The sequence below is a fragment of the Megalobrama amblycephala genome, linkage group LG12, assembly GCF_018812025.1.
Source record: "Megalobrama amblycephala isolate DHTTF-2021 linkage group LG12, ASM1881202v1, whole genome shotgun sequence".
Classification (NCBI taxonomy): Eukaryota; Metazoa; Chordata; class Actinopteri; order Cypriniformes; family Xenocyprididae; genus Megalobrama; species Megalobrama amblycephala.
The window spans coordinates 27,881,482-27,908,847 of NC_063055.1; the positions used below are offsets into that span (position 1 = coordinate 27,881,482).

Sequence of the window (27,366 nt, forward strand, 5' to 3'; positions counted from 1 at the left end):
TGAGTGGATTTATTGTAATCAATAAAGTGAGAGTCGAAGACAACAGGAAGAGTTCATGTTCTTTACTGAGGAACAATAACAGAAAAATGAGGAACAACATAGGCAGTAAAACTAAAAACAAGCAGATGAACTTGTGAAACAAAAACATAAAGCTGGCAGTTTCTTAAGATGTTAAAGGTTTCTGTATTAGTTGGCAGTGGTTTATTATTACTCTTTTACCATTTAAGCACATCAGCGTTCTCAAATTATATATATATGTAAAAAATTAGCGACTATATATACCGTAAATCATAATTTTGTGTGACAAGCGATCAATGAGAAACGTGTGTGGGCCGGTGGTGTGTGACAGATCATGTGCCGTACTGATTTCAGGCCCTAGAGGGCAGTAAGAAGATACTGCTTACAGTCAATGCTTTGCAGCTGTAAGTCTTCCATACTGATGATTAGCCTAGTCGTATTTATGATTAGAGGTTCAAACGAACCCTTAAGCATTAAACATGGCCATGGGCATATATTTAATCCAGCACTGTTTATAAATGATAATACAGACAGTTATTACACCTCAAATTGTGTGGCTTGTTAAGCACAGAGCCGTTAAATATCAAATTTCAACGGTTATATTAAATTTCAACTGCTCTGGTTAAGCAGAGGTGAGTAAAGCGATCTGCCCTATTTAATGATAAACCAAGCAACTTAAACTTGCACTGACGGATAAATTTGAATATCATAGAGACTAATTTCAGCTCACTTCATTTGTACAATAGTAAGAAACCACACAGATGAATATAGTCACTACATAGCAACGTGCTAAAATCTTCTTTAAAACATTTTAGTGATCATATAGCTCGACGGAAAATACAAACAGCATTCTGTTGTTATCATTGTGGCAACTTTTACACAGGCAAGTATCCATTTTTCTTTAAAATATCTTTTTCTTTAGAAAAATCTGTTTGATTTTGGTCAACTAAATACAAACAATCCTTGAGAAAAGGGGTTTGTTTTTATGTCTGACAGCTGTGTTGCATTAATGTTGCAGGCCAAAAGGCAGAGGCCTAATGAGTGAATAGTACTGGCATTGGGTCATTATATGATGATTAAACATATTTAATTAAATACATTTTATATCAAAGGCCTTTATTGTGTAACCAATACTACAAAAGCACATACAAGTGTTTTTCACTATTTATTTTCTTTACAGAAACTCATAAGCCACACAACAATAAATGCACACATGCTAATTATCTAGTTACACAAACCTATTATTAGCCTGTTGTTCATTAAATAAAGTAAATGATTTAATATGCAAGACAAAGTTAACGATTGAGACAACTGGAGAACTGCAGGCAGTGGTCAATATAAGTACCCATCGCTGTCTTGCTGTTAAGTTGGTGTGTGTGTGTTTGTGTGTGTGTGTGTGTGTGTGTGTGTGTGTGATGGAAACTTGACACACCGTAGAACAGGAAGTATGCAGTTGACCACAGACCCTGAAAAAATAAGACCTCAGATCCTAAAATAGCTCTTATGTGACAAATATAAATCAGTGACTCTCCTTACATTACCTGCTTGATGAATACTTTGGAAATGAATAACAATTTAAATTTTCAAAAAAAGAAAATAATAATAATATGAGACAGCAATATCCTCAGGCCTTGTGCAATCAACCTAAAAATGTAAAATTCTTTTATTTGCCCAATTTCTTTGTGTTTAATGAGTTTAATGGGTTTAAAATGTTTTCAAATTTAAATAGCGTTATTGTTTCCTTTAGTTTTAGTACAACATAACGTGAGGAAACTCATGATCTTGAGTAATCATTGTGGCTTCGACACACTCTCTTGCACAGCTCTGCAAAGAAGTGTCAACTCTTTTGGGCTATACAGGAAGTAGATATGGCGGAACTTGGAGATGCTGTTTGCGTCATAAGCAAGTTCAGTAGAAGAAGTATGTTACGCTAGATGAGACAGTCTCTAGGAGCTGGGTCGGAGACAAGACCGAGAAAAATGGAGGAGGACATTAGAAAGAAGGGGATGCTGTATTTACAACAGCAGCGCTTTGGGAAGGTAAGACAGAACGTGTTTTATTTACCAGGGGGCTTCCAGCTGAAGGAACGTTAAGAGACAAAAATCAAAGAACGTGTTCTTTCAGCGTGGATGTTTTTGAGGACAATGATGGTCTGTCTGTAAGTATTGTCATAGCACAAAATAAAGGCTTAAATCAGCTGGCCTGAGTGCAGGATGTAGCTGCTCCATTACATAAATTACCGCAAAATAATGAAATCCGTGAATATTGTGTAAACCCTTTTGATGGATGCATGTCTACTTTTTATTATGTCAAAACACAACTGGACAGTTGCCCCTTCTTTATTTCCTGTATAACACCCAAAATTTTGTCTGCAGTTGTTCGTAAAATTGCAAAGCCAGAAAGATGAAAGAATACAATATAAAATAATAACAGTAACAAAACATTGTTGATAAGTGTGCAAATTTGGTTTAAAATACCTACCTAAACATCAAGGCCTCATGAAAAGGAATTGCTTTTCTTTTTTAAACCCCTGGGGAACATATTGAATTGGTTATTATTTGAATCAATACCCAATACTAAAGACTTATCAATGACTGATGGAGATTTGACATTCATGTCTTTATAAGGGTGTCTTGCAATATGCATGTTAGTAGTGCCAGGAATTCTATTCCAATTCCGAAGTCAATCAAATTAAATAGATAAATATGTCATCAAAAGAGGACTTCTGTATTATACAAATCAAGCGTGATAGGCTTGGTTTATAAATTTCAATTAGCTGCTTTCACTTTGCCTAATTTGAACCACATGTTTGTCGGCAAATACTCTATATCTATAGAGTAATTACAATAAGAGAGAAATTCATGAATCATATTAAGCTCACTGGCAGTGTCATGAACAACTTCCTGAACTGTGAGCGTGATCCACTTTAACACGCTAATATTCTCATCTAAAACCATTTTCACTTCATTTTGATTGATGCTACTGATAATAGTGTTGGTTCCACCATATGGGACTGCAATACAGAATTATCCTGTTGGCATAATTTAGAGGACTTATGGGCTGCTGGAGTCCATTAAAGTGAGCTAATGTTAGCAATAGGATCAGGGCTGTCTCTTTAGGAAACCATAAGGAGCATGTTGCATCTGTAATAGATTATGTGTTGTTTGAGGCCATGAATTTCTCTGAAATGGTCGGTCATATCCGTACCACAGAGATTCTCTTATTATGGGTATTTCCTGACTGAGGAATCTCACACTTTAAATACTATCAATTGATGCCCTCATGATCCAACCATAGGCACCAATTTTAAACTGGACTTAGTTTGGACATAGTTTGACTGTTTGCTTTTCATTTAAAAATCTTTATTGGTCTTTTCCAATAAAAACAATGCTGCCCTTATTTTAGGAAGCACTTGGGGTATTTCTGCCTTTAACCACTTCCAATTTTAAGGTTAAACACAAGCTAAATTGCAAAAACATGGTTATTCTTTGGATTGCTGACATTATAAATATTACTTTCGGTTTACTATGAGGGAGCGTGGGATAAAGTGTGTCAGTGGGTAAGATGTGGCACCTTGATGTGCTTATACTGAGTATGAGTGCAGTTACAGAAGCAGTTTTTAATATTAAAATTGATTTTTGCATGTCACAGTAGATTTTCTACATGCCAGGTGAAATGAAACTTGTGACAGATTTATCCAGGTCTACGCAATGATTAAGCTTACTCACTGACATGTGAGACAAGATGTCACAAGACATTTTTTTTTTTTTAATAATAAGTCATATTTTCATTAGAGGCTTAATGTTAGTTGATAGTAGACATCCTGAAATGTAATAAGGTCCATTAGTTTTTTATCTAATTTCTTCATGCCTACAAGAATACGTAAGTAAAAGCATCACAGTTTACATAACTTTCCATTCATCTTCTTTCTCTTTCAGAAATGGCGAAAGGTCTGGTCCGTGTTGTACCGAGAGAGCTCCTGCTCCATCTCCCGGCTTGAGTTCTTTGAGTTTAAAGATGGAGCTGGCAGCACGCTGGAGAAAGCCAACCGCAAACAGGAAAACAAAAAGGTAAACAACAAACCGTGGAGCTCAGATTTTCCCTGTACTGCGAACATAAATAAGATGTGGTGAATCTGACAGTCATGTAATTCCTTGATGTGCCACGGAACACAAACAATCAAACTCTGTGAGGGGTCATACACATGACTTATGTGTGGGCGGACATGTGCAAACAGTTCGCAGGAAGTACCATTAAATCTGTTCCCATTTCTGCTATGAGATATGACGAACAAAAAATACCATATCCCCAAAAAATGATTGTCAAGAAAAAAGCTATCTTCTGAAATTAAAGTATTTACATGATGTGTAGGTCTGGGGTAAAAAAAAAAAAAAAAAAAAGGAAAGAGAGAGAGAGAGAAAATGCTCAAACATCAAGCCGCCCACCCAAATGGCAAATCTGGAGCATATTTAAATTGTTCTGATGTGTATGATACAGATTCACCTCAGATTATTTAAGCAGTCAAAATGCATATTGAGTATATAGGCTGTCTAAACGTTTGACTTAAAGCTTTTTTGTCCACTTATTGGCAAGCATTTTTTTTAAAACCTCAATTCCTGAGTTTCTTGTTTTTTACAGGTGATAAAAATGAACGACTGCATTCGTGTTTCGGAATCTGATGTCGAAGGCTGTCCACGGGATTGTGGACCCTTTTTGGTGGAAACAACAGAAAAGACATTTGTTTTCGCCGTTGAGACAGCTGAACTGGATGACTGGATCCAGAAACTGTGTGAAATCGCCTTTCCGGTATTTAACGCTGAATTTAAATTGTGTGATCGTCTCTTTCCAGTATTTTTTCCTGTTATAGAATATTGTGGTGTAACAGCTCACTTGACAACCGGACTGCAACAGTGTAGAACGGTTACATCAAAGTTTCCAGGTTTTGTCCTCTCTTGTGTTGCTGGCTTTGTAACCACAGTTGCGTTTGTACTTTGAAACTCTTGTTGCCTTCTTGTTACTTCTGCCTTCTATCTTTGCTGAAAGTTTGTCAGCTCCATATGTTAAATTTTCTGCAGACGTGAGGATTCAAATTGCAGTGGTTCGCCAGGGTTTTTTGTCACATCAGCAAATGTAAAAGCTTCAAAGCTTCAGAAACTTGCTCGTGTGAATCACAGAACTCCTCATGCTGCTAGTTAATGCTTGTGCAAAGAAGAACTTCTGTTTCCCATGAATTTGGCAGACATGTTTTTTTTTTTTTTTTCTATCTTTAAAGAAGGGAAGTTGTTTTCATATCTCATTGTACCATGCATGTGCTATGCTGTGGGTGACCGTTATAGTTCAAAAAAAGGAAGTAAATGCCAAGTAACATTGACTTAATGGATGCTAGAGGTATAAGCTCTCATCAGACAGTTGCAACATTCAGAACCTTGCTCTTGCTCTGCACTAGCCATGAGTCAGAGTAAATGCTTTTTGACATTACATGAACTATGACAGTATGTTTGGAGCAAAGGGGCCTGTACTCAAAGAGTCAACTGTTATGAAAGGTTCTCTACTTATAACTTCTCATTTCAGCACTCACAGCAGTACTGTATTATGACCCACCCGATGGCCTGACCCCACACTCTTTTGATTGAGCTAAAATCCTTATATTACATTCTTCTCTTTAGGTCCATATCCACTTGAACTACATTTTAACACCTTTAATGGACACCTGAAGTAAATGTGAGAGATGCTAGAGTGCTTAGGAGGTTCTGAGTGGTTGAAATGATGTTTTGGTCCCTAGATATAGCTGGGTTTCCTCCTGTAGGCTATGGATTTTTTTAATTTCGGATATTGTTGTCCAGCAAGAATTGTGCACCATTCAGAATTGAAATGAGAATGCCTTTAAAACTCCAATTTGATTCCTGCATTTGAATTGAGGTAGCAGACAGGATGCAAAATTGCTTACTTTATTTCCTGAACGAGTGTGCACTCGAATCTGAGTTGCTTTCACATTCAGGCAAATCACGCCACCGATCCAGTGGAACCGATCTCAGACCACCTCCTACAGGTAGTCTCGGGTTCGGTACCCCTGTTCGCAAGACAGCTTTAAGATTACCAGTTTTTCATGTGAAACGTGCCCTGTTTCGAACTCAACTGCAAGTGTGAAAGCACCCTTAGAGATCTGTTCAAATCCCTACCCTGGGAAACAATAATTTCAATATGTGGGTCAAGGCGCAATACTGGTCTTGGTTTGTTGGCAACATGGCCAATTAATCAGTATCACAGACAGAAGGTAAAAGTTTTCATTTTTTATGAATTGTCATATTAATTCTATCTATTAGTTACTGGTGTTCTGATACTGATTAATTGATTCATGTTACCAACAGGCCAAGGCAGACCCATATTGAAATAAACTAATGGGAATGTTGAAATTATGTATGATTTCTCCAGCTTTTTAGCTTTTCCTAAAAAAGCCTGCTGTCTTTCAGAATTAGAATCTGAAGAGGTGCTACAGAAAGCCAACAGTAGAAGCTGTGTTGTGCATGTTGAATGAGGAACGCTGTGTGGAATAGAAGCGCTTGGTGTAATGCATTGGGGGAAATGAATACGGCTTTATGCTGTGAAGGTTTCTTTTGTGCAACATAATATGATCACTTTGGCACAGTTTTGGAGAGTGTTTCTTGGCTCACTGTGTGGTTACTCAACAAAGGCCAATTGTCCAAATCTCATGTGGTGAAGTTAAACTGCATTTCAGCTGGTGCAAAAATAAAGAAGTGTAAAGAGAATTTCCATAGCACATACAAGTGTTGATGACCGTTGCAGATAAAATACTAACAGTGTGAAAAAAAGAGCATATTTTGCTGATGTATAATTGTTGTAGCTGTAATTGTGATTGCTTTAGGACTGTGCATGGTTCTCAACAGTTTTTATTCAGGACCCAGATTTTATACTGGACATTAAAGTTGTAACCTGCAACTCTGTTGCGCAGATAAATCTGACAGTTTGAGCAATTCCTACAGTTGCCTGTGATTACCATATCAGAGCTGATCAGTCGCTGTCTGGATTTAAATAGGCAAATGCTAAGAGTCTATGATTGGATCATTATTACACTGATTATTAGCATGTTATATGTTTGGCAACAGTTCGTCAAACCCTAACTGATGGAGTGTGTAGCTTTTCATTTCTTAAACAACCATGTAGGAAGACACATTATGGTCATATTCCAGGACGACAATGTCAAGATTCATCATGGTTGGGGCGGAGCATGAAGAATCCTTTTCACATATGAATTGCCACCTCTGAGTCCAGACCTTAAATTCAATGAAAATCTTTGGGATGTGCTGGAGTAGACTTCACAGAGTGCTCACCTCTTGCATTGTCAATACAAGATCTTGACCAAATATTGATGCACTTCTTGATGGAAATAAATGTTGTAATATTTCCATCAAGAGATGCATCAATTTTTGGGTTGCACTTTATTTTACTGTACATGTACGTATCTAAGACAATACTGGGTAATATAACTATAGGGGTTAAAGGGTTAGTTCACCCAAAAATGAAAATTACCCCATAATTTACTCACCCTCAAGCTATCCTAGGTGTATATGACTATCTTATTTCAGATGAACATGGTCAGAGATATATTTAAAAATGTCCTTAGTCTTCCAAGGTGTGCGTTTTGAAGTAAAAAATAATGAATCCATACAACTCCAGGGGATTAATAAAGCTCTTCTGAAGTGAAGCGATACGTTTTTGTAAGAAAAATATCCATATTTAAAACTCAAATAAATAGCTCCCGGCGGACGACCGTATGCAGAATGCGCAAGTCAATTTGAGGCGAAATAGTATCTTTTGACCTGATGCACAACGCAATGACAAACGCGAGGCGCAGAGGATAGAGCAAAACAAATAATCGGTCACAAATTAAAAGTCTAAAACGATCATTTTTAAAGAGAAATTTCAGAGGATTTTGATATAAGAGAAGAGGAGCTTAAATTTGTTGCACAGCCCTATTTGTTTGAAGAGCGAGAGACGACTAAGCTTACAACATTCCCACATCCTGCGTCATACATCGCATCAGAGGATTACTCATTTGGTGCAAGTCGTCTTGAGCATTCTGCGTACAGTTGTGCGCTGGAAACTAGTTATTTGGATTTATAAAGTTTTAAATATGGATATTTTTCTTGCAAAAATGCATTGCTTCGCTTCAGAAGGCCTTTATTAACCCCCTGGAGTCGTATCGATTACTTTTTTTAAGGATGGATGATTATTTTTGACTTCAAAACGTGGCCCCTCATTCACAACCATTAGCCAAGAGTCGAACATTTTGTAAATTCTACTCCAGCACATCCCAAAGACTATATATTTAATAAAAAAAGAAATAGATTACACTCTATTTTTATGGTTTCCTTTAGATATTTTGCTGACTATATATAGGTAACTTTATATAAGTAACTTTGTACCTATGTCAATTAACTCTCAATAGAGTATTAGTAGACTGTTAGGGTTAGTAGAATAAGGGGTTTGGGTTAGTAGAATAAGTTGACTTGTACTTGCAAATTTACCTATAGTCAGTAGACTGTTGGGGACCATCAAAATAAAGTGTTAGCAGATACTAAGCAGACAGTGTACTAATACTCTACTAACAGGCCTACTCTAATGAGAGGGTCACCGTGATTTTGCCAAGTAAGACATGTTCCTGGATCAACATACTTTGTTGATCCTTGAAGAACATTCCTGTCTGAAAATTTAGTCCTAATCCTTTCCCTACCCCTAAACCCAACCCTACCCATAAGTTATCCCTATAATCAGAGGAAAATTATAGCTGAATAACACTGATGTAGAAGCACCTCACCCTGGTTGTAAGCCTAAACTTGACTTAAACTGTGAACTTGTCCCTCAAATCTGATTGGTTGATTGGAAAGTTGTTCCAGGATCAACAAAGCTGTTGATCCAGAAACATGCTGTACTTCCCTAATGGTCGTTAGTTGACATGTAGGCAATGTTACTTATAGTCAACAAAATGTCTTAAGGGGACCATCAAAATAAAGTAATCGATATTTACTGTAATATAGAACAAATGGCCTTGAGCTCAGCTGTTTGCTCTTTCAGAAGAGTCGAGACTCAGGATAAAAGTGTACATGAACTATGAAATGCATATATATGAAGCATCTATATGATTATTTTGACATTCTTAATATTTTTTTTTAAATATTTATAAATAGTCAATTTATTTTTTGTTTTAGCTTTATTTCAGTAAGCACTTTAAGTTTTTGTTTATCTGTTATTTATATTTTTATTTTCAGTTTTATTTCAATTAACAAAAATGTTTTTCAGTAGATTTATTTTTAGTCAATGATAACACTGGAGTGGATCTGTCATGCTACACCAAAATCCCCTAGACAAAACTTTAGGGTTTACTATTTTTTTGTGATGCCTGTTATAAACTGCCGTATATATTTGGGTTCATTGTAGATGAGCTGGGCAGACAGAGGAGCAGTGAGAGGAAACAGTTTACATGGTGAATATGAAGATGTAACAATGGCGGACAACACCCTCTACTGCAGCAGAGAAACTGGTAAGAAAGTGTACAGTATTTACAAAACAATAGTTGTTTTGGAATTATTTTGTTTACTAATTTTATGAACGCACACGTATATGGCACTGCTCAGATGGATGAGCTGGTAAAGTACCTTAAAAAGGTCACAAAGCAAGCTCATATGCCAGTTTCTGTGAAAAAGACAAACAGAAAGTCAAACTCATGGCAGTAACAGAGGTCAATTCTTACCGATTAGGTGCACCGTTTTTACACTGCTGACATGTTTATGAGATTGGCTTGTTCTCTAGTCTGACACCTCTGGTTCGTTTTGTGCTGTGAATATTGTGAACCAAGAGTTACTTCTTCATTCCACTATTACGTAGTGGAAAGTTGTGGCTCATCTTTGTTCACTTGTGGTGGAAAAAAATATCACACAAGTGTCCGCCTTGTTAGCAGATTGACCACCTCTGTAAATGCGCAATATCCTGCTGTTCTCAAAGATGGTTCAGCACCTTATTTGACTTCCTTTACATCTATTTTTATTTTTAATTCTTCAATAATGATGGGTAAGTGCTGTTTGTTTTGTGGTTAGTTTAGTGTACCTTGTCATTTAGAACATTAGCTCTTTTGCAGTTACACAAAACAACTGCCTAGCTGCCTTTTTTTTTTAACAGACTGTGCACATATTTTCTCATTAATATATCAAAGCTGTGTCTGATTCCAAATAATCTGATTTCATCAATCAAATTCTAATCATTATTTTAAAATATTGCAACATTTGAAGATGTAAACATGTACAGTAAATACAGTGAGGTCCAAATATCTGAGTCTACATTGGAATTCTTGGATTCAAAATCTCATTTCAACAAATTTATGTTTATATAAACTGCTGTTCAAAACTGTGGGGTTGTTAAAAGTTTTTAATGTTTTTGAAAGAAGTCTTTTATGTAGGCTACTAAGACTGCATATTTGATCAAAAAAGAAAAACAGTAGCATTGTGCAATATTATTACAAACAGACTAATGAACATAAACAAAAAATAACCAAAACACATTCCCAAAGCCAGATAAAAGTCCTCAGTGGACATGTTTCATATTGTGGCTCTCGGCCTGATGACAGTCAAAAGGAGAAGTGGAAGTACAAAAAACATACATCACTGATGCAGCGCAGGTGCCAGGCAATCTGCTCCAGCCAGTCGAACTTCATTGGGCATATGAATACAACCCTGACTGTTTAATCATGGATGATTGTGTTACTATATGTGGCCGCATTCAGAAATAGCGTTTAAATGATCTCATTACACTAATTGACTTCTTTTTTTGTCTGCAAAAATTTAGCCCATATGTCTTTCTGAGCTTCAGCGTTCTGTTGCTTTCTCCTCTTTGGAATGTATTGGGCTTGGGGGAGTTTCAGATTCAGACGGTTTATAAAATCCATCTGTTTCATTTTTAAATATCAGAAGGCCTTGTTCTGTCAAGCGACAGCAGGGTAACAGGGTGCACAAGGAATTATATGATCAGAAGGTGAACTGTGAAACTACAGCTTTGTGTAGTACATGAAAATATTTCTCAGGATTCACCATTTTCACAACAAACACAATTCATATATTAACAAATCGGTCAAAATAAACCCTGTGTTGAAATTAGTGAGACTTACAAACTGTAAACCACATAGCAGATCTCATAGTATCTTAAACCACATGATAGATTCAAAAAAAGAGTACATTTTTTTTGGATCTCAGATTCAACACATTGACACATTAATTTACGCTATTAGTTAAAGGGTTAGTTCACCCAAAAATGAAAATTCTGTCATTAATTACTTGCCCTCATGCCGTTCCACACCCCTAAGACCTTCGTTAATCTTCGGAACACAAATTAAGATATTTTAGTTGAAATCCGATGGCTCAGTGAGGCCTCCATAGGGAGCAATGGACACTTCCTCTCTCAAGATCCATAAAGGTACTTTTAAAAAACATATTTAAATCGGTTCATGTGAGTACAGTGGTTCAATATTAATATTATAAAGCGACGAGAATATTTTTGGAGCGCCGAAAAAACCAAAATAACGACTTATTTAGTGATGGCCGATTTCAAAACAATGCTTCAGGAAGCATCGGAGCACAAATGAATCAGTGTGTCGAAACTGCTGTTCGGAGCGCCAAAGTCACGTGATTTAAGCCGTTGGCAGTTTGACACGCGATCCGAATCATGATTCGACACACTGATTCATTTGTGCTCCGAAGCGTCATGAAGCAGTGTTTTGAAGTCAGCCATCACTAAATAAGTCGTTATTTTGGTTTTTTTGGCGCTCCAAAAATATTCTCGTCGCTTTATAATATTAATATTGAGCCACTGTACTCACATGAACTGATTTAAATATGTTTTTAGTACCTTTATGGATCTTGAGAGAGGAAATGTCATTGCTCCCTATGGAGGCCTCACTGAACCATCGGATTTCAACTAAAATATCTTCATTTGTGTTCTGAAGATTAGCGAAGGTCTTACGGGTGTGGAACGGCATGAGGGTGAGTAATAAATGACAGAATTTTCATTTTTGGGTGAACTAACCCTTTAATAGTAGATGTAGGGAATTAATCTGTGATGACTCATTTAATAGAAACAATCTCTCAGTCAGATTTATTAGATGCTGATGCAGTAATTATTAATGGTTTAGTTCTTCATGAGTCAAACAATAACTTAAGATCATCTGCGCATTAGTTAAGCATGAATTAATGCATATAGCTTGTTTCCAATCACGTGGTTCTGATGACACGCAAAATTCTAATAGATGGCAGGAAGTTCAAAAACAGAATGGAAGACATAGAGGAAAGTCTGTATTGTAGCGGTTTAGATACTATTTCAAAAGATAAACAAAAATCACCACTTATGTTAGACGTGATCCTTAAGTTATGAAGAGGAGTGATTTTTCTACTGAATTGAAAGACTTGCCTGCCATCAAGGCGGTAGATATAGAAAATGTGAAGCTGCCATCACGTCATGTTTAGTTCTAGTTTGGTTTGTTTATGTCACGTTTATCTCTGGTTTGTTTATTCTGCTAGTGACGTTAGGGCAGCATTTTGATTTTTCGTCGTAATTTTGAAAAATGTCGCCATTGTAGGTCATTCACGCTGAATCAGGAATTGAAATAGGAACTCGCATCATCGTTCAGGGAAAAAAAACTGGATGGTGTAATTCAATTTTCGCCTTTTCTACGTGTAAAAACACACTAAGGGAAGCAGGTTGAGGAGGTGACGGGCAGACGCCGTATAGCAAATCTAATAATGTCACTGATTGAACCCACTGCCTATCACTCAATAAAATAATCACATTGAGTGTTTTTTTTTAAAGTTTTAATATTTTAAAGCATAATTTATTCCTGTGATGGCAAAGCTGAATTTTCAGCATCATTACTCCAGTCTTCATTGTCACATGATCCTTCAGTGACAATCATGTTTATGTCAAGTTAAATCGAACTTTTATTTTGACGGTTTGCCTAGAGCTTTGAGTTTCTCTGTGACGGTAGTTTTCTCAAATGAAGCGATTAAATGCTGATGAAGTGACTTTCAGAGCAGCTCTGGAGATGAATTCATTCTAATATGATGATTTGCTGCTCAAGAAACATTTCTTATTCTTACTGATGCTGAAAATGGTTGTGCTGCTTATTTTTATTTATTTATTTATTTATTTTTGTGGAAAACGTAATACATTTTTTAGATAGAATAGCATTATTTGAAACAGATTTGTAACATTATAAATGTCACTTTTCATCAAGTTAAAGGATTAGTTCACTTCAGAATTAAAATTTTACTCAACCCCATGTCATCCAAGATGATTGTCTTTCTTTCTTCAGTCGAAAAGAAATGAAGGTTTTTGAGGAAAACATTCCAGGATTTTTCTCCATATAGTGGACTTCAATGAGGTACAACGGGTTGAAGGTCCAAAACGAAGTTTCACTGCAGCATTAAAGGGCTCTACACAATCCCAGCCATTAAATAAAAAAAGAATAAAAATTATACACTTTTTAACCACAAATGCTCCTCTTGCACTAGCTCTGCGATGCACCACGCATTACATAATCATGTTGGAAAGGTCACATGTGACGTGTGCGGAAGTACTGAGCAAGTGTTTACAAAGCGAACATGCAAAGACATACGCCTTGTCCAAACACCCACACTTCAGGTCTTGGCCACTTGAGAGCACGTGCACGCAACAGTGAGTAAGTGCGCAAGACTGTCCCATGTCTTTAAAATGCCAAAGTGCAGTGTCTTTGACACACACTAAACCCACACTATCTCGAATATGGCTTCGGAGCGGTATTTGAGGATAAGCGTATCCCATCATGCATTATGTTTGAGAATTCATGTGTCCTTAAATCGCGAGATGTCATTTGAAAACATTGCACTGTAAGTTAAATTAATTAGACATTACATGTAATTTGATAGTACAACATAAAGTGTTGCACATTTTATTGGTGCAGTACAGAAGCTCTAACGTTAAATGGCCACGGATTATTATTATTTTTTCTATCTTTTTTTCTCGAGATCACAACTTATTGTCTCATGATCTCCAGATAAAGTTGTTTTCTCGTTATCACGACTTAATCACTGCTCTAAGTTACACAAATGTGCCAAATATAACTGATAGGGTGCGTATACTGTGTTAGTTCATATTGTAGGGCCCTATAATTTCCGCGATCACAGAATCGCGGACGGAATCGCGGAATCCAGTCATAAAAACGGAATTTACTATATAACAAATATATAAAATTTTTGATGAATGAATTAAAAGCAGGTCAGTACACATAAATTAAATAGCGATATAGACTACAGTGCTTCCCACAGGTTTGAAATATACTTGCGGTGGTAGCCGGGTGAAAAATCCTCCTATTACCCACGGCACAAAAATGATCTACTACATGTGACAAACAATGTGTGATTTTTAACAGTATTTTTATTTATTGAAATTCATTTTAATTACATAGCATATTACATTTAATTACATACTAATATTATGCATTATTATGCATTGTAAATTATGCAAAATTACAGCATTTAAATGGTTTACATTTTCCTATGTTCTCCTTGCTGTCATATATTGTCTCTCTCAGTGAATGGGACACAGATTTTACTAGTAAAATTTATAAAATGAATAATATATCTGTCAAATAATGTTCTTAGTGTTTTCTTCCTGTGGGCGAGACTACAATAATTTACTATGAATTAAATGGAAATCAAATTAAATACAATTTATTGTGTAACCAAAATACCAATAATGCCCAAAAGAAAAAGAAAAAACTTAGCGTGTGACTTTTAATTATAAACAAGCCCGAAATACACCGGTACTCTTATTTTGAAATGTCTGTACTATTGCAGGCCGATCCTTCAGATTCTTACAATCGTTTAAAACATTTTATATAAAGGCCATAAAGTAGACATTGTAATAATTCATCAACTTGAGTTCATTAGCAATCACTTGGCATAAATCTGCGCTTTTCATTGATTGAGAACAAAGTCCCTTTAAGACAAGTCATTTCACTCGGCGGCTATATTTGAAACACCTCTCGGGCATCCTGGGCATCATGCAGCTCCTATCTCTTTGAATGGGGAAACATCAAATTCTCCAAAACTGTTCAACAAAATTGAAACATGAAAACAATGTCTATAATAATATGAAATAATTTTTTTAACAGGTTATGACAATTGTTTGTGATGTTATGTTGTATTTATTGTGCATTAGCCACTTATAATATGCTGGGACGGTCATTTGAGCAACAAGATCGCAGCACATCTCAATTCTCAAATGATGCGTTCTCTGTCCTCGCGTCCTTCCGAGATCGTTCTTTCAAGGTCGCCTGGCAAGACCGGACTCCACAAGAACGCAAGTCTGTTCTCTGCGTTCTTGGAATTGAGAAACAGCTGTAGTCTGAAGCGCTGTCGCGTGAGCTTGTTGGACGCGCAACAGCGCCCCCTTGTGACTTTGCAAAATGCAGCGCCCGTTTGAATGTTAGTGGGAGTAAATAGTTCTGACATAACGAGCAGGTACGAAACGACAGATGGTTTCATAATCTTGCGCGGATATAAAAGTATAAGAGGATAAAAATAATAAAAGCAAAAATGTGTCTCCGAATATACTTGGGCGGCCGTTATTATATGTGGGCGGCCCACCCAAGTAAAGTCTGTGTGTGGGAAGCACTGGACTAGTGACTGAATATTAAACCGCAAAAAGACTATTTAAACATGAATCCTGCATGCCTGTGTGACTCTGAAATGAATGATGCGGAAGCGCAGTTTCATTTACCTCACACACTCTCGCGCGGGGGCGCACGTGCGACGCTCGCAGTGTTTTCGTCCTCTGTCGCCTCATTATATGAACGCGCGAATTCATCTCCAGAGCTGCTCTGAAAGTCACTTCATCAGCATTTAATCGCTTCATTTGAGAAAACTACCGTCACAGAGAAACTCAAAGCTCTAGGCAAACCGTCAAAATAAAAGTTCGATTTAACTTGACATAAACATATTACTGTTGTACAGTAGAATTTAGATAAATTAATTTAATAATAAATGTTTTAATCCATGTTTTAATTTTAACAGTACAGCTCTGTTGTGCAGCACATTGTTTGACAAAAAAGTTTAATTTCATGATTAAAAGATAAATTAAATGGTATGCGTTAATTTGATTGCCAGAAAAATTTAAATACACAACAGAACTTCTGAAAAAAATATATTTTGTAATTAATATTGTTGTTTTTAAGAATTCAATGAATTAGACATGCTTTTTGATTATTAAAATGGAATTAAACCATTAAAATGGAATCCAGAAAACAGAATTTGGTAAAAATTAAATTTGAGGGGAAAGAATAAAACGTAGGGCCCTAAAAAAATGTAATTTCTTTGTTAAACTTTTATTAAATTGTTGGTAAATTGGACAAGATTCATTATTTCAATAAATTAGACATGCTTTTTGATTACTAAAATTTAATTTAACCATTAAAATGGAGTCAAAAAATAAATAAAACGGAATCCAGAAAAATTAAAACGGAAGAAACGAATTTGGGAAAAAATTGAACGGAATTTGGGAAAAAAAATAAAACGGATTTTATAGGGCCCTAATATCGGCCCAGATTGTACGAATATCGGACAGAGAGTCTTCGTGATCGCTTTATTTTGTGCAGTATTGTGTGCGTTAAGTAATTAACTTAACTGTTATATGCTTGAATATGATTATTTTGCTTGAAACTGTATCTGACTGCTAGATGCATGACTCATCACAGTTTCACTACCGCAATAGCGTTCGGTGAGATATATTGCTTCTTAAAACCAATTTTGATGTCACCTATTGTATTGTCTACTTTTCTTTGTAGGAAACCACACACATACACATAAACACTCTTCTCAAACAGCATCCCAAGATTGATTTAGCCTATATCAACTGTATTAAAGTTTTGTTTTTTGGAAATCTGGAGTATTGCACCTCTTTTTAATGGAAGAGCTAGGAGGAGGAAGACAGTTTAACACACATGATATCACAGCAAAAATAACAAACACATTATGTAATATAATTTTATTTCAAAAGAATGAGGAAAATAAAGTGGGTTTAATCCAAGCAGCTCTAAAAGTTTTTATAGAATAATCTGGCATCCTTCTGAAGGCACTCCGCCTGCGCTTGAAGTGTTGAATGCTCTGTTGATCATTTAAACATGTTAATTACACAAATAAAATGTTTAGCATACATTTATTTGAACAGTGATTGATTAGCCTATATTTATTTATTTATTGTAGACTTTATTATTAAGCGAAGTAAACATTTTTCTCAAATATCCACAAGATATAAGAGCGCATGATTTATCCGTCGATCAGATGCGTTCGTTACTATAGCAACAGTAGACTCCGGGTACAGTGTGTTTCAGAATCAATCATTGTAAAAAGAACTTTTATGTTGAGATCACAAGAAAATTAAGTTGTGATCACCAGAAAACAACTTTTGTTTTCTCGAGATCACGAGAAAAGTCGTGATCACAAGAAATCAAGATAGAAAAAATAATAATAATAATCCATGGCAATTTAGGGCTTCTGTAGTACAAAGATGTGTAGCCTATGTGTATTTTGTACAACATTTGCAACTGCTTTTTATCACTTAATTAAAAGCACCACAATTTTTATATTGTGTTTTCTGTTAAAATAGTGACCACTGAACAGACATTTAAAAGTTTTTTTTTTTAAATGTAAAGTTTTGAAAATAATAGTTAAAAAAAAAACCTCTGTAAACACTTGCATTTTTTGTAACACTATAAGTGTGTCCCTTCGGGTAATCAAAAGTTCTGTACACAATTGCAATCTTCACGCCTACTTGAACACTTGAGCCAAATACAGGAAATACATCAGCTGACAAGTGGTAAAGTGCAAAGACTGCAAGTGTGGGTATTTGGACAGGGCATATGTCAAACGGCCTTTACAAAAAAAAAAAAAAAAAGGTAACACAACAATGTGAAAATGAGTTTTTCGCCCTACCGCGGTACTTCCTCTGCCTCACGTGTGACCTTTCCAGTGTGATTAAGTAATGTGTGGCGCATCGCAGAGCTAGTGCAAGACGAGCATTTGTGACTAAAGGAATAGTTCACCCAAAAATGAAAATTATCCCATGATTTACTCACCCTCAAGCCATCCTAGGTGTATGACTATCTTCTTTCAGACAAACACAATCCGAGATATATTTCAAAATATCCTTAGTCCTCCAAGTTTTATAATGGTTGTGAATGGTAACCCACATTCTGAAGACAGAAAAAATGTATCCATCCATAAAAAAAGTAATCCATACGGCTCCAGGGGGTTAATAAAGGCCTTTTGAAGTGAAGGGATGTGTTTTTGTAAGAAAAATATCCATATATAAAACTTAAATTCAAATAACGAGCTTCCGGTAGACGACCGCACGCAGAATGCGCAAGTTGACTAGCGCCAAATGAGTAACCCGTGACGCGATGTATGACGCAGGATGTTGGAGTATCGTAAGCTTTGACGCCTCTCGCTGTTCAAACAAATACGGCTGGTTAACAAACTCAAGCTCCTCTTCTCTTATATTGAAATCCTTTAGACTTCTGATTTGTGACCAGTGTTTTGTTTTGCTCTCTCCTCTTCGCCTCCACGTTCGTCATTGCGTTGGGGTCAAAGGTCGCTCTTCCGCCCAAATTGACGTGCGCAATATGTGTACGGTCGTCTGCTGGAAGCTCGTATATATTTGAATTTATAAAGTTTTATATATGGATATTTTTCTTACAAAAACACATCCCTTCGCTTCTAAAGGGCCTTTATTAATCCCCTGGAGCCGTATGGATTATTTTTTTATGGATGGATGCATTTTTTCTTTCTTCAGAATGTGGGTTGCATTCACAACCATTATAAACCTTGGAGGACTAAGGATATTTTAAAATATATCTCGGATTGTGTTCGTCTGAAAAAGGTTGTCATATACACCTAGGATGGCTTGAGGGTGAGTAAATCATGGGATAATTTTCATTTTTGGGTGAACTATCCCTTTAAAAAGTATACAAATTTTTTTTTTTTTTTAGAAAATGACAGATTGTTTCGCTAGATAAGACCCTTATTCCTCGGCTGGGATCATGTAGAGCCCTTTGAAGCTGCACTGAAACCCGCAATTTTGATCTTCAACCCGACTGGTATCCATTGAGGTCCACTCTATGGAGAAAAATCCTGGAATGTTTTCTTCAAAAACCATAATTTCTTTTCAACAGAAGAAAGAAAGACATACACATCTTGGATGACATAGTGGTGAGTAAATTATGCTTTGCGACTTTATTATAAGAATAAAAAATTGAAAAAAATACTAATATATATATATATATATATATATATATATATATATATATATATATATATATATATCGCTTCACCTTTATGAATCAAGAAATTACGGAGCCCCTGAAGGGAGATAGTGACGTAAAAATATGAGATGAGAGGAAAACTTATATTTCAGTGCTTTTTTAGGAAAGGGTTTCTCTCTGGCTGGTCGTAACCTTATTCTTGACCAGTAGCCTAGTAACCTTCTACTAGCAAATCTTATTGGATGCCACAAGAAATCCTTCATCTTATCTGATAAAGTTCTCTGCTTATGCTGCCGTGCAGTGAAAGTGCGCTCAGACTTTTAGACCCTACTCTATACAGTATATATGCCTACATGAAATGGGTTGTTACATCAAATGTACATTTATGATTTTACAACTTCCTGAACATAACACACACCTGGAGGGAGAAGGAGATAAAATATGTGAGAATGTTATGCAAATGAGGTCATGTGGAAAGTGATGTGGAAATGGGGGGTTACAACCACAAAACAGTTGCCGTAAATTTGGTGCAATGCCAAGTGTAGAGCAATAGAGAGAGAGAGAGAATCTAGCATTTGAATCTTACCACTTGTTGCTCAGTGACAACAGGATGCAAATGTGGAAATGCGTCTCTTGTTACATTTTTACACTAGTCTGTATATACTGTGGCTTTTTTGTTCTTTTGCAGGAAGTGTCATTTTTTCATTTGCTGAGAGGTGTGGAGTGTTCGCTTCTGTTCTGACAGCTGCAAACAGAAGCTAGTATTGTCTTTGCAAAGGCACACTTCCTCTCAATGAAGTTTGACTGTGGCTGGAGTAGCCACATTTTTCAAACGGAAAAAGATACCTCCAAACCACATCGCACTCTTTGTCATTCTCTTTGTCTTTCTCCCTCTTCCCCTTTCTAGTGTCTTTATCAACAGAGTTATGCAACAGAGTTTTAGTCCTTGGCATAAACGAAGGATGGCATGAAGAAATACTTGTAGCTATATCTCAGGCGACCAAAGGTCTTGACCTAGAGGTTCAGAACCCTTGACTTCCTTTGTTGTTTCTGTTTCTGTCCCTCTATCTCCCCTAACAAAAAAATTAGTATCAAGATCACTGGGTCTCATTCACTAATAATTGCATGGATTTGTATTTATACACACAGAAGAATTACTCATGAAACATTTCCGCCTAATTCACAACGTGTGTACACACACAAATTTGTTCACATGACACCATTTTTGACTAAAAATGGAAATCTTTTTATGTGTTTTGGCTGTTCATTTACATGACAACAGCGTTTTGGGGGCCTGAAAATGCACATTTTTGAAAATGGGTTTCAAAGTGCACGTTTTTTAAAACAATACTGTTATTATCTCTGTGTAAACTACAAAAACGCAAATTTGTGAAAATGATGACATCATGCACATGCGTATTAACAAAGACTATAGAATAACACAAGACGCGTCACTCGTGTTCCCGGTGTAATGACATTTGTTAAGACATTTGCTTTAAACATAATAATGCTCCTGATAACTTTCATCAAAGACTATAGAATAACAAGACATGTCACATGTATTCACATGATTGCTTTGAATGGGAGAAAGTGAAACGCGCAATATGGCGAAATAAGTCCCGCCTTCTAAATAAGAGCCAATCGCCGACTGGTAAAGTCATCGCGTCATTGCAGCGGCCGTTAGAAGCTCCAGTTTCTATAGAAACATAGGGACACGCATTTATGTCTGCGCATGCGCATTAGGTTGATCCAGCCTGAAAAATACAGTTTTTTGTCATGATTCGAGCGTTTAGAAACTAAATTTATGAGACAGTTGTTGTCAGATTTCATTGGTGATTTCAAATCTGAAATTTAATCGAAAGCTTGGCAAACAGCTTTAGATAATTTGATGTTTCCCCATTCAAAGAGATAGAAGCTGCACTTGAATGCCCGAGAGGAGTTTCAAAGATGGCTGCCGAGTGAAATGACTTGTCTTAAAGGGACTTTGGTATTAAGTGTTCAGTCTGTAGACCTTCCCTGCGTTCCATTCGGAAGGGCTAATCCCTATGCCCTAAGCCCTTCAAAGGGTTTACCCTCTAGAGTGAGAGCTTCGAAGGGATGAAGGGTGCAGGGGTCAAAAAAACTCTTGTTTTGGAACGCACTTCTGCGTCATCTTAACGTGACAATCAAGGAGCAGTAGATTGTGCAAGCTGCGCCCTTTGTTTAACATTAGTTTATATATTTATTTATTTTTGGTTTATCGCACCAAATTCTATATTGTATCTATGAATTTTAAACATTTGAATGGACTGTACTTAAACAAAAATACTTTACAGCTCCCTTAATCAATGTCATTTTGACCATAATAATGTACCAAATCTAACTCGTATAAACATTACAGTAGTATAGAAAAATACATTTATTGTTCAAATCCAACTCCGAGCCTTTTGTACGCATTCTGTGATGTCAAACAACTTCCCTGTGCAAAGGATCATGGGGGCCCGAAGTGTCCATCAGTTGTACCCTTCGAAATCCTTCATTCTGAAGGGCCCTTTGAAGTGGCCAGTTTTGAGCACTTCGGTTTGGAACGACCCTTCAACATGGCGACCATGGTTATTTTCACTCCGAAGTGCCCTTCGGAGGGCGATATATGCCATTTGGAACACACCGCTTATGTAGCTCTGCCTCTTTTTCAGCGCTGCACTCGTTGTCTTTTGTCTTCCAGTTTATAATATTTCCACAGCGATCTTACATATTTATGAATGAACAGAGCTCATTTTAAAATCTTCCCGGTGTACTGACATTTGTTAAGACATTTGCTTTAAACATAATAATGCTCCTGATAACTTTCATCAAAGACTATAGAATAACAAGACATGTCACATGTATTCACATGATTGCTTTGAATGGGAGAAAGTGTAACGCGCAATATGGCGGAATAAGTCCCGCCTTCTAAACAAGAGCCAATCGCCGACTGGTAAAGTCATCGCGTCATTGCAGCGGCTGTTAGAATCACCGGTTTCTATAGAAACATTTAGGTCTGCGCATGCGCATTATCTTGATCCAGCCTGAAAAATATATTTTTTTTGTCATGATTCGAGCATTTAGAAACTAAATTTATGAGCCGGTTGTTGTTAGATTTCATTGGTGATTTCAAATATGAAATTTAAAAGAATTTGATGTTTCCCCATTCAAAGAGATTGCATGATGCCCAGGATGCCCGAGAGGCGTTTCAAAGATGGCCGCCGAGTGAAATGACTTGTCTTAAAGGGACTTTGCTTTCATTAACTCTAAAACAAGTAAATCCACTTCACCAGCTAATTATTCTTTGACAGTGATGCCATTGAAATATACAGAGCTACCACAAAAACGGAAGTTATATTATATATATATATATATATATAATAGCCTCACTAACATGAAATGGACTGTTTCAGTTCCTACATTTTTCATAAATTTAGAATAAATGTTAGTACAAAAGTTAAATTATGATTTGTTCTTGAAACCGTTCATAGGCAGATTTCACATGCTCATTTGCAATAAATGTATGCAGAGCCTATTAATTAATAGCCCACACTGTTGGGCTGACTCTTTTTGACTGAAGCAGAAAATCTCCTTTTGACACTTCACCTCAGGAAATTAATGGAGTTTCATCACCCATGTCTGCTCCCGTGTAGAAAAACATCTGCATGGCGAGCCCTCCAGTAGACAATCCCTCTGGAGAAGCAGCGGAATCGTGCGTGCCACAGAGTTCACCCTGGAGTTCACCAGTAACGAATGGAGTGTTGACCTTTCTTACCCAAGAACATCTAATAAGATGCTTGTTTTTCAGCAGTGCATGTGCTAAATCTGTACAGTTGTGCGAAAAACCAATTATAATGCTTACATGGTCATATTAAAAGAAATCTGCTTTGAATTATTGTACATATGTGAGAATGTAACCTCTGATACATACCATCTGCTTGCAAAGTAGTTAAAAACATGTAAAAACCCCGTTTGTATAAAGATTCTAATACATTTTTTTTTTAAAGATATATAGCAAGGAGACTCATATGCCTTCAGGAGACCATGTGCTAAATCCACTGTTTTTCCATCAGCGTGCATCTTTGTGTGTAAAGCGGCTTATATTGTGTTCTTTTGGCACATTGTTAATATAAAGCTTCTCCTCCCTGTTGTCTTCAGCAATGAAAGACTTTAAGGTGACAGTGAGGCGCACAGAGGCTTCTGAGAGATGTGGCCTGAAAGGAACAGTGCTGTTACGGACTGATTCTGACAGCCTTCTACTGAAAGAACCTAAGACAGGAGAGGTTCTCTACTCCTGGCCCTACCGTTTCCTCCGCAGGTTCGGACGAGACAAGGTATGCCTTTCACGGTGACCTGCAATCATTCATTTAATGTTAGTAAGGCAAGCATGGTGTGTGATCTCTGTGTGAGTCTTGCCCCAGTATAGTGATGATACTGTAAAAAGACACAGTCCTTTAGATGAGATGTTAAAGTGATGTCCAGTCACTCATGTGGGGAAAAAAAAAAAAATCTAGGGTGTTTCTTGAAAATAATTGCCTCCCAATCATTTTGTCATGACTTTAAATTACAAAACAAACTATGAAAACATATTTTATTCAATAAAAAAATTATAAATTTGGAAAATAGAAAACCATCTTAGATCAGCATACCACAATAGGCTGATTTAAAGGGAAAGTTCACCCAAAAATGAAAATTATCCAATTATTTACTCACCCACAAGCCATCCTAGGTGTATATGACTATCTTCTTTCAGACGAACACAATCGGAGTTACATTAAAAAATATCTTGACTCTTCCAAGCTTTATAATGGTAATGAATGGCACTCCTGATTTTGAAGTCCAAAAAGCGCATCCATCCATCATAAAAGTAATCCATACGACTCCAGTGAGTTAATAAAGGCTTCTGAAGCGAAGCAATGGGTTTTTGTAAGAAAAATATCCATATTTAAAACTTTATAAACTAAAATAGATAGCTTCTGGCAGACGACAGTAAGCATATTACGCCACAAGAGTAATCCCTGATGCGATGTATGACACAGGATGTAGGAGTGGAGTAAGCTTAGATTGCGGTTTAAACAAATAGGACTGGGCAACAAACTCAAGCTCCTCTTTTCTTATATCGAAATCCTCCAACATTTCTCTTTAAAAATTCTTGTTTTAGACTTATAATTCGTGAACGGTATTTTGTTTTTCTCTATCTTCTGCACTTCTGCACTTCTGCACTCATCATTGTGTCGGGTCAGGGGTTACTTTTCCACCGTTACTCGATTTGCGTAGGCCGTCTGCCGGAAGCTAGTTATTTTAGTTTATAAAGATTTAAATATGGATATTTTTCTGACAAATACCCATTGCTTTGAGGGTGAGTAAATCATGGGATAATTTTTATTTTTGGGTGAACTCTCCCTTTAAAGGGATAGTTCACCCAAAAATGAAAATTTGATGTTTATCTGCTTACCCCCAGGGCATCCAAGATGTAGGTGACTTTGTTTCTTCAGTAGAACACAAATGATGATTTTTAAGTCCAACCGTTGCCGACTGTCAGTCAAATAATGCTGGTGGATGGGAACTTCTACTATAAGAGTAAATAAAACTTGCATAGACAAGTCCAAATTAAACCCTGCGGATCGTGACGACACATTGAACGATCGGTTTGTGCGAGAAATCGAACAGTATTTATATAATTTTTTAACTCTAATACACCACTATGTCCAACCGCATTCAGCACTCGTTAGTAAGGTCTGATCACGCTCTGACAGCGGCAGTGATGTCTAGCACTCATTGAAGTATATGCGCGAGACATCACTGCCGCTGTCAGAGCGCGATCAGACCAAACGAATCGAGTGATGAATGCAGTTGGACATAGTGGTGTATTAGAGGTAAAAAATTATATAAATACTGTTCGATTTCTCACACAAACCGATCGTTTCGTGTCTTAAGACATCAAAGTGTCGTCACGAGCCGCAGGGTTTAATTTGGATTTGTCTGTGCAAGTTTTATTTACTCTTATAGTAGAAGTTCCCATCCGCTAGCATTATTTGACTGACAGACGGCAACGGTTGGAGTTAAAAATCATCATTTGTGTTCTACTGAAGAAACAAAGTCACCTACATCTTGGATGCGCTGGGGGTAAGCAGATAAACATCAAATTTTCATTTTTGGGTGAACTATCCCTTTAAGCTGCATTTTTTTAAGCAGGGAAATACTTTATAAACCATCACTGGCAATCAATCAGTAAAGCTATAAAGGTACACTACCATTCAAGTTTTTTTTTTTTTATTAAATTGAAATTAAATTCTAAAAAGAGTGGAGTATCTTTTTACTACTAATTTAACTTCTAATTACACATATCATTTCTCGATAAACAGGCAACATTCTCCTTTGAGGCTGGGCGAAGATGCGACTCTGGGGAAGGCAACTTTGAGTTCGACACAAAACAAGGCAACGCCATCTTCCAATCTGTAGAGGCCGCCATCAATCTACACAGAGTCCATTTACCTGTGAAGCAGATATCGAGTGTGGAGCGAGATCCCATGCCCTCTTCACCTCGAATGAGAGGTGAGGAACCGTCGGTCTACAGTATGGTGACTGACGGAACAATCAGAGACTGTCCCAAACCACCTCAGAACCCTCAGCTTTCCAGACTTGAAGCCCCTACAGAGAAGCTTCTGACGGGAGTCAAGAGTCTGACTCTGGACACCAGGCCTCCGCCACGTAAGAGCCAAGTCAAGAACTTCCGCAGCTGTCCCTTGGCCAATACGGAAGATGAGATGTATTCCCGGGCCATGGCACCGGATCCAGATCGGGGAAGTCCAGGGGAGAAGAGAGAACCAATAGACAGACGTTCCACATGCTCCAACCCTGAGGACTCGGACTACTCACTGCCTTTTGACACCATTGCCAAGAATGTTATGGTAGACATTTTGTCCGCATCAAACCCTCCACCTACTTTAGTGGAACCCAGTTGTGAAAATGACAAGAAAGGCAACGCAGAGAACACAGAACCGCTTTATGACATTATAGATGAAACTGCTATCAGAACCCGTTTCACAAAGAGAAAAACAAATTCTTACAAAGTGGAGCACATCTATGATGAACCGGAAGGTTGCGGTGTGGCCCCAAGTGTGCCTCCATCTCTCTATGATGAACCGGAGGAGGTCAAAGGTCATGCTTGGAAGATGTTGGGCACAGTAATGGATCCGACCGGTCACGAGTACCCGTACAACGCTTCTGCGGACGACTATGCGGTTCCTAAACCTCCCAGGAGAGCCTTGATGTCAAAGCAAAGGGACAGTGAGGAGGAAGACGGTTCACCATATGATAACATCATGGTGAAAGTGACACACAAAAATAACTAAGAACTGCTTCAGAATCTAATATATGAGTAACCATAATGATTGGTGATGCTCAGTTATGTGGCATCTCCACTACAGAGACAATGAAGTGAAATATTATTGTGTGAATGAATGAATGAAATATTTAATCAAATAATAAGCAGAATGGATAATGGTTATCAGAGTGCTTTACTGAATAAAAAAGGGATTTTTTATATCTAGAAGTTTATATCTCGCAATACAGACTTTATAACTCGCAAATGCTATTTTGAGAAAAAAAAAATCTGAATTTCATGAACTCGGAATTTTGACTTTATTTATGGGACTCCTAGTTTAAAACTCAGTATTCTGACTTTTTTTCTTAGAATTGTGAGATATAAACTCGCAATTCAGAGAAAAAAGTCAGAACTGTGAAAAATAAACTCGCAATTCAGAGAAAAAAGTCAGAATTGTGAGTTATAAACTGGCAATTGTTAGTTATAAAGAATTGTGAGAATTGTGAAAACCTGCATCTTATGCTCTAACCACCCACAAACCAGTTTAACAAATAACTAAATGTGCTAAAAATGGAGCTCCTTTTTATGTAAATTAGGCTCATTATAGCACCTTATTCACAAAACGCATCCCATGAGCCCACTTTTGGATTTTTAAATAACA

At 36.9% G+C, this 27,366-nt stretch overlaps 1 protein-coding gene across 1 annotated transcript; it reads left to right on the plus strand.

The window, feature by feature from the left end:
• The first annotated feature begins 1,899 nt into the window (after positions 1 to 1,899).
• dok2 (docking protein 2) lies at positions 1,900 to 26,933 on the plus strand. Its single transcript, XM_048210321.1, has 6 exons — positions 1,900 to 2,057; positions 3,957 to 4,088; positions 4,657 to 4,824; positions 9,475 to 9,577; positions 23,537 to 23,712; positions 25,744 to 26,933. The coding sequence occupies exons 1-6, from the start codon at positions 1,953 to 1,955 to the stop codon at positions 26,731 to 26,733; spliced, it is 1,674 nt and encodes a 557-aa protein (XP_048066278.1). The 5' UTR covers positions 1,900 to 1,952; the 3' UTR covers positions 26,734 to 26,933.
• The last annotated feature ends 433 nt before the right edge of the window (positions 26,934 to 27,366 follow it).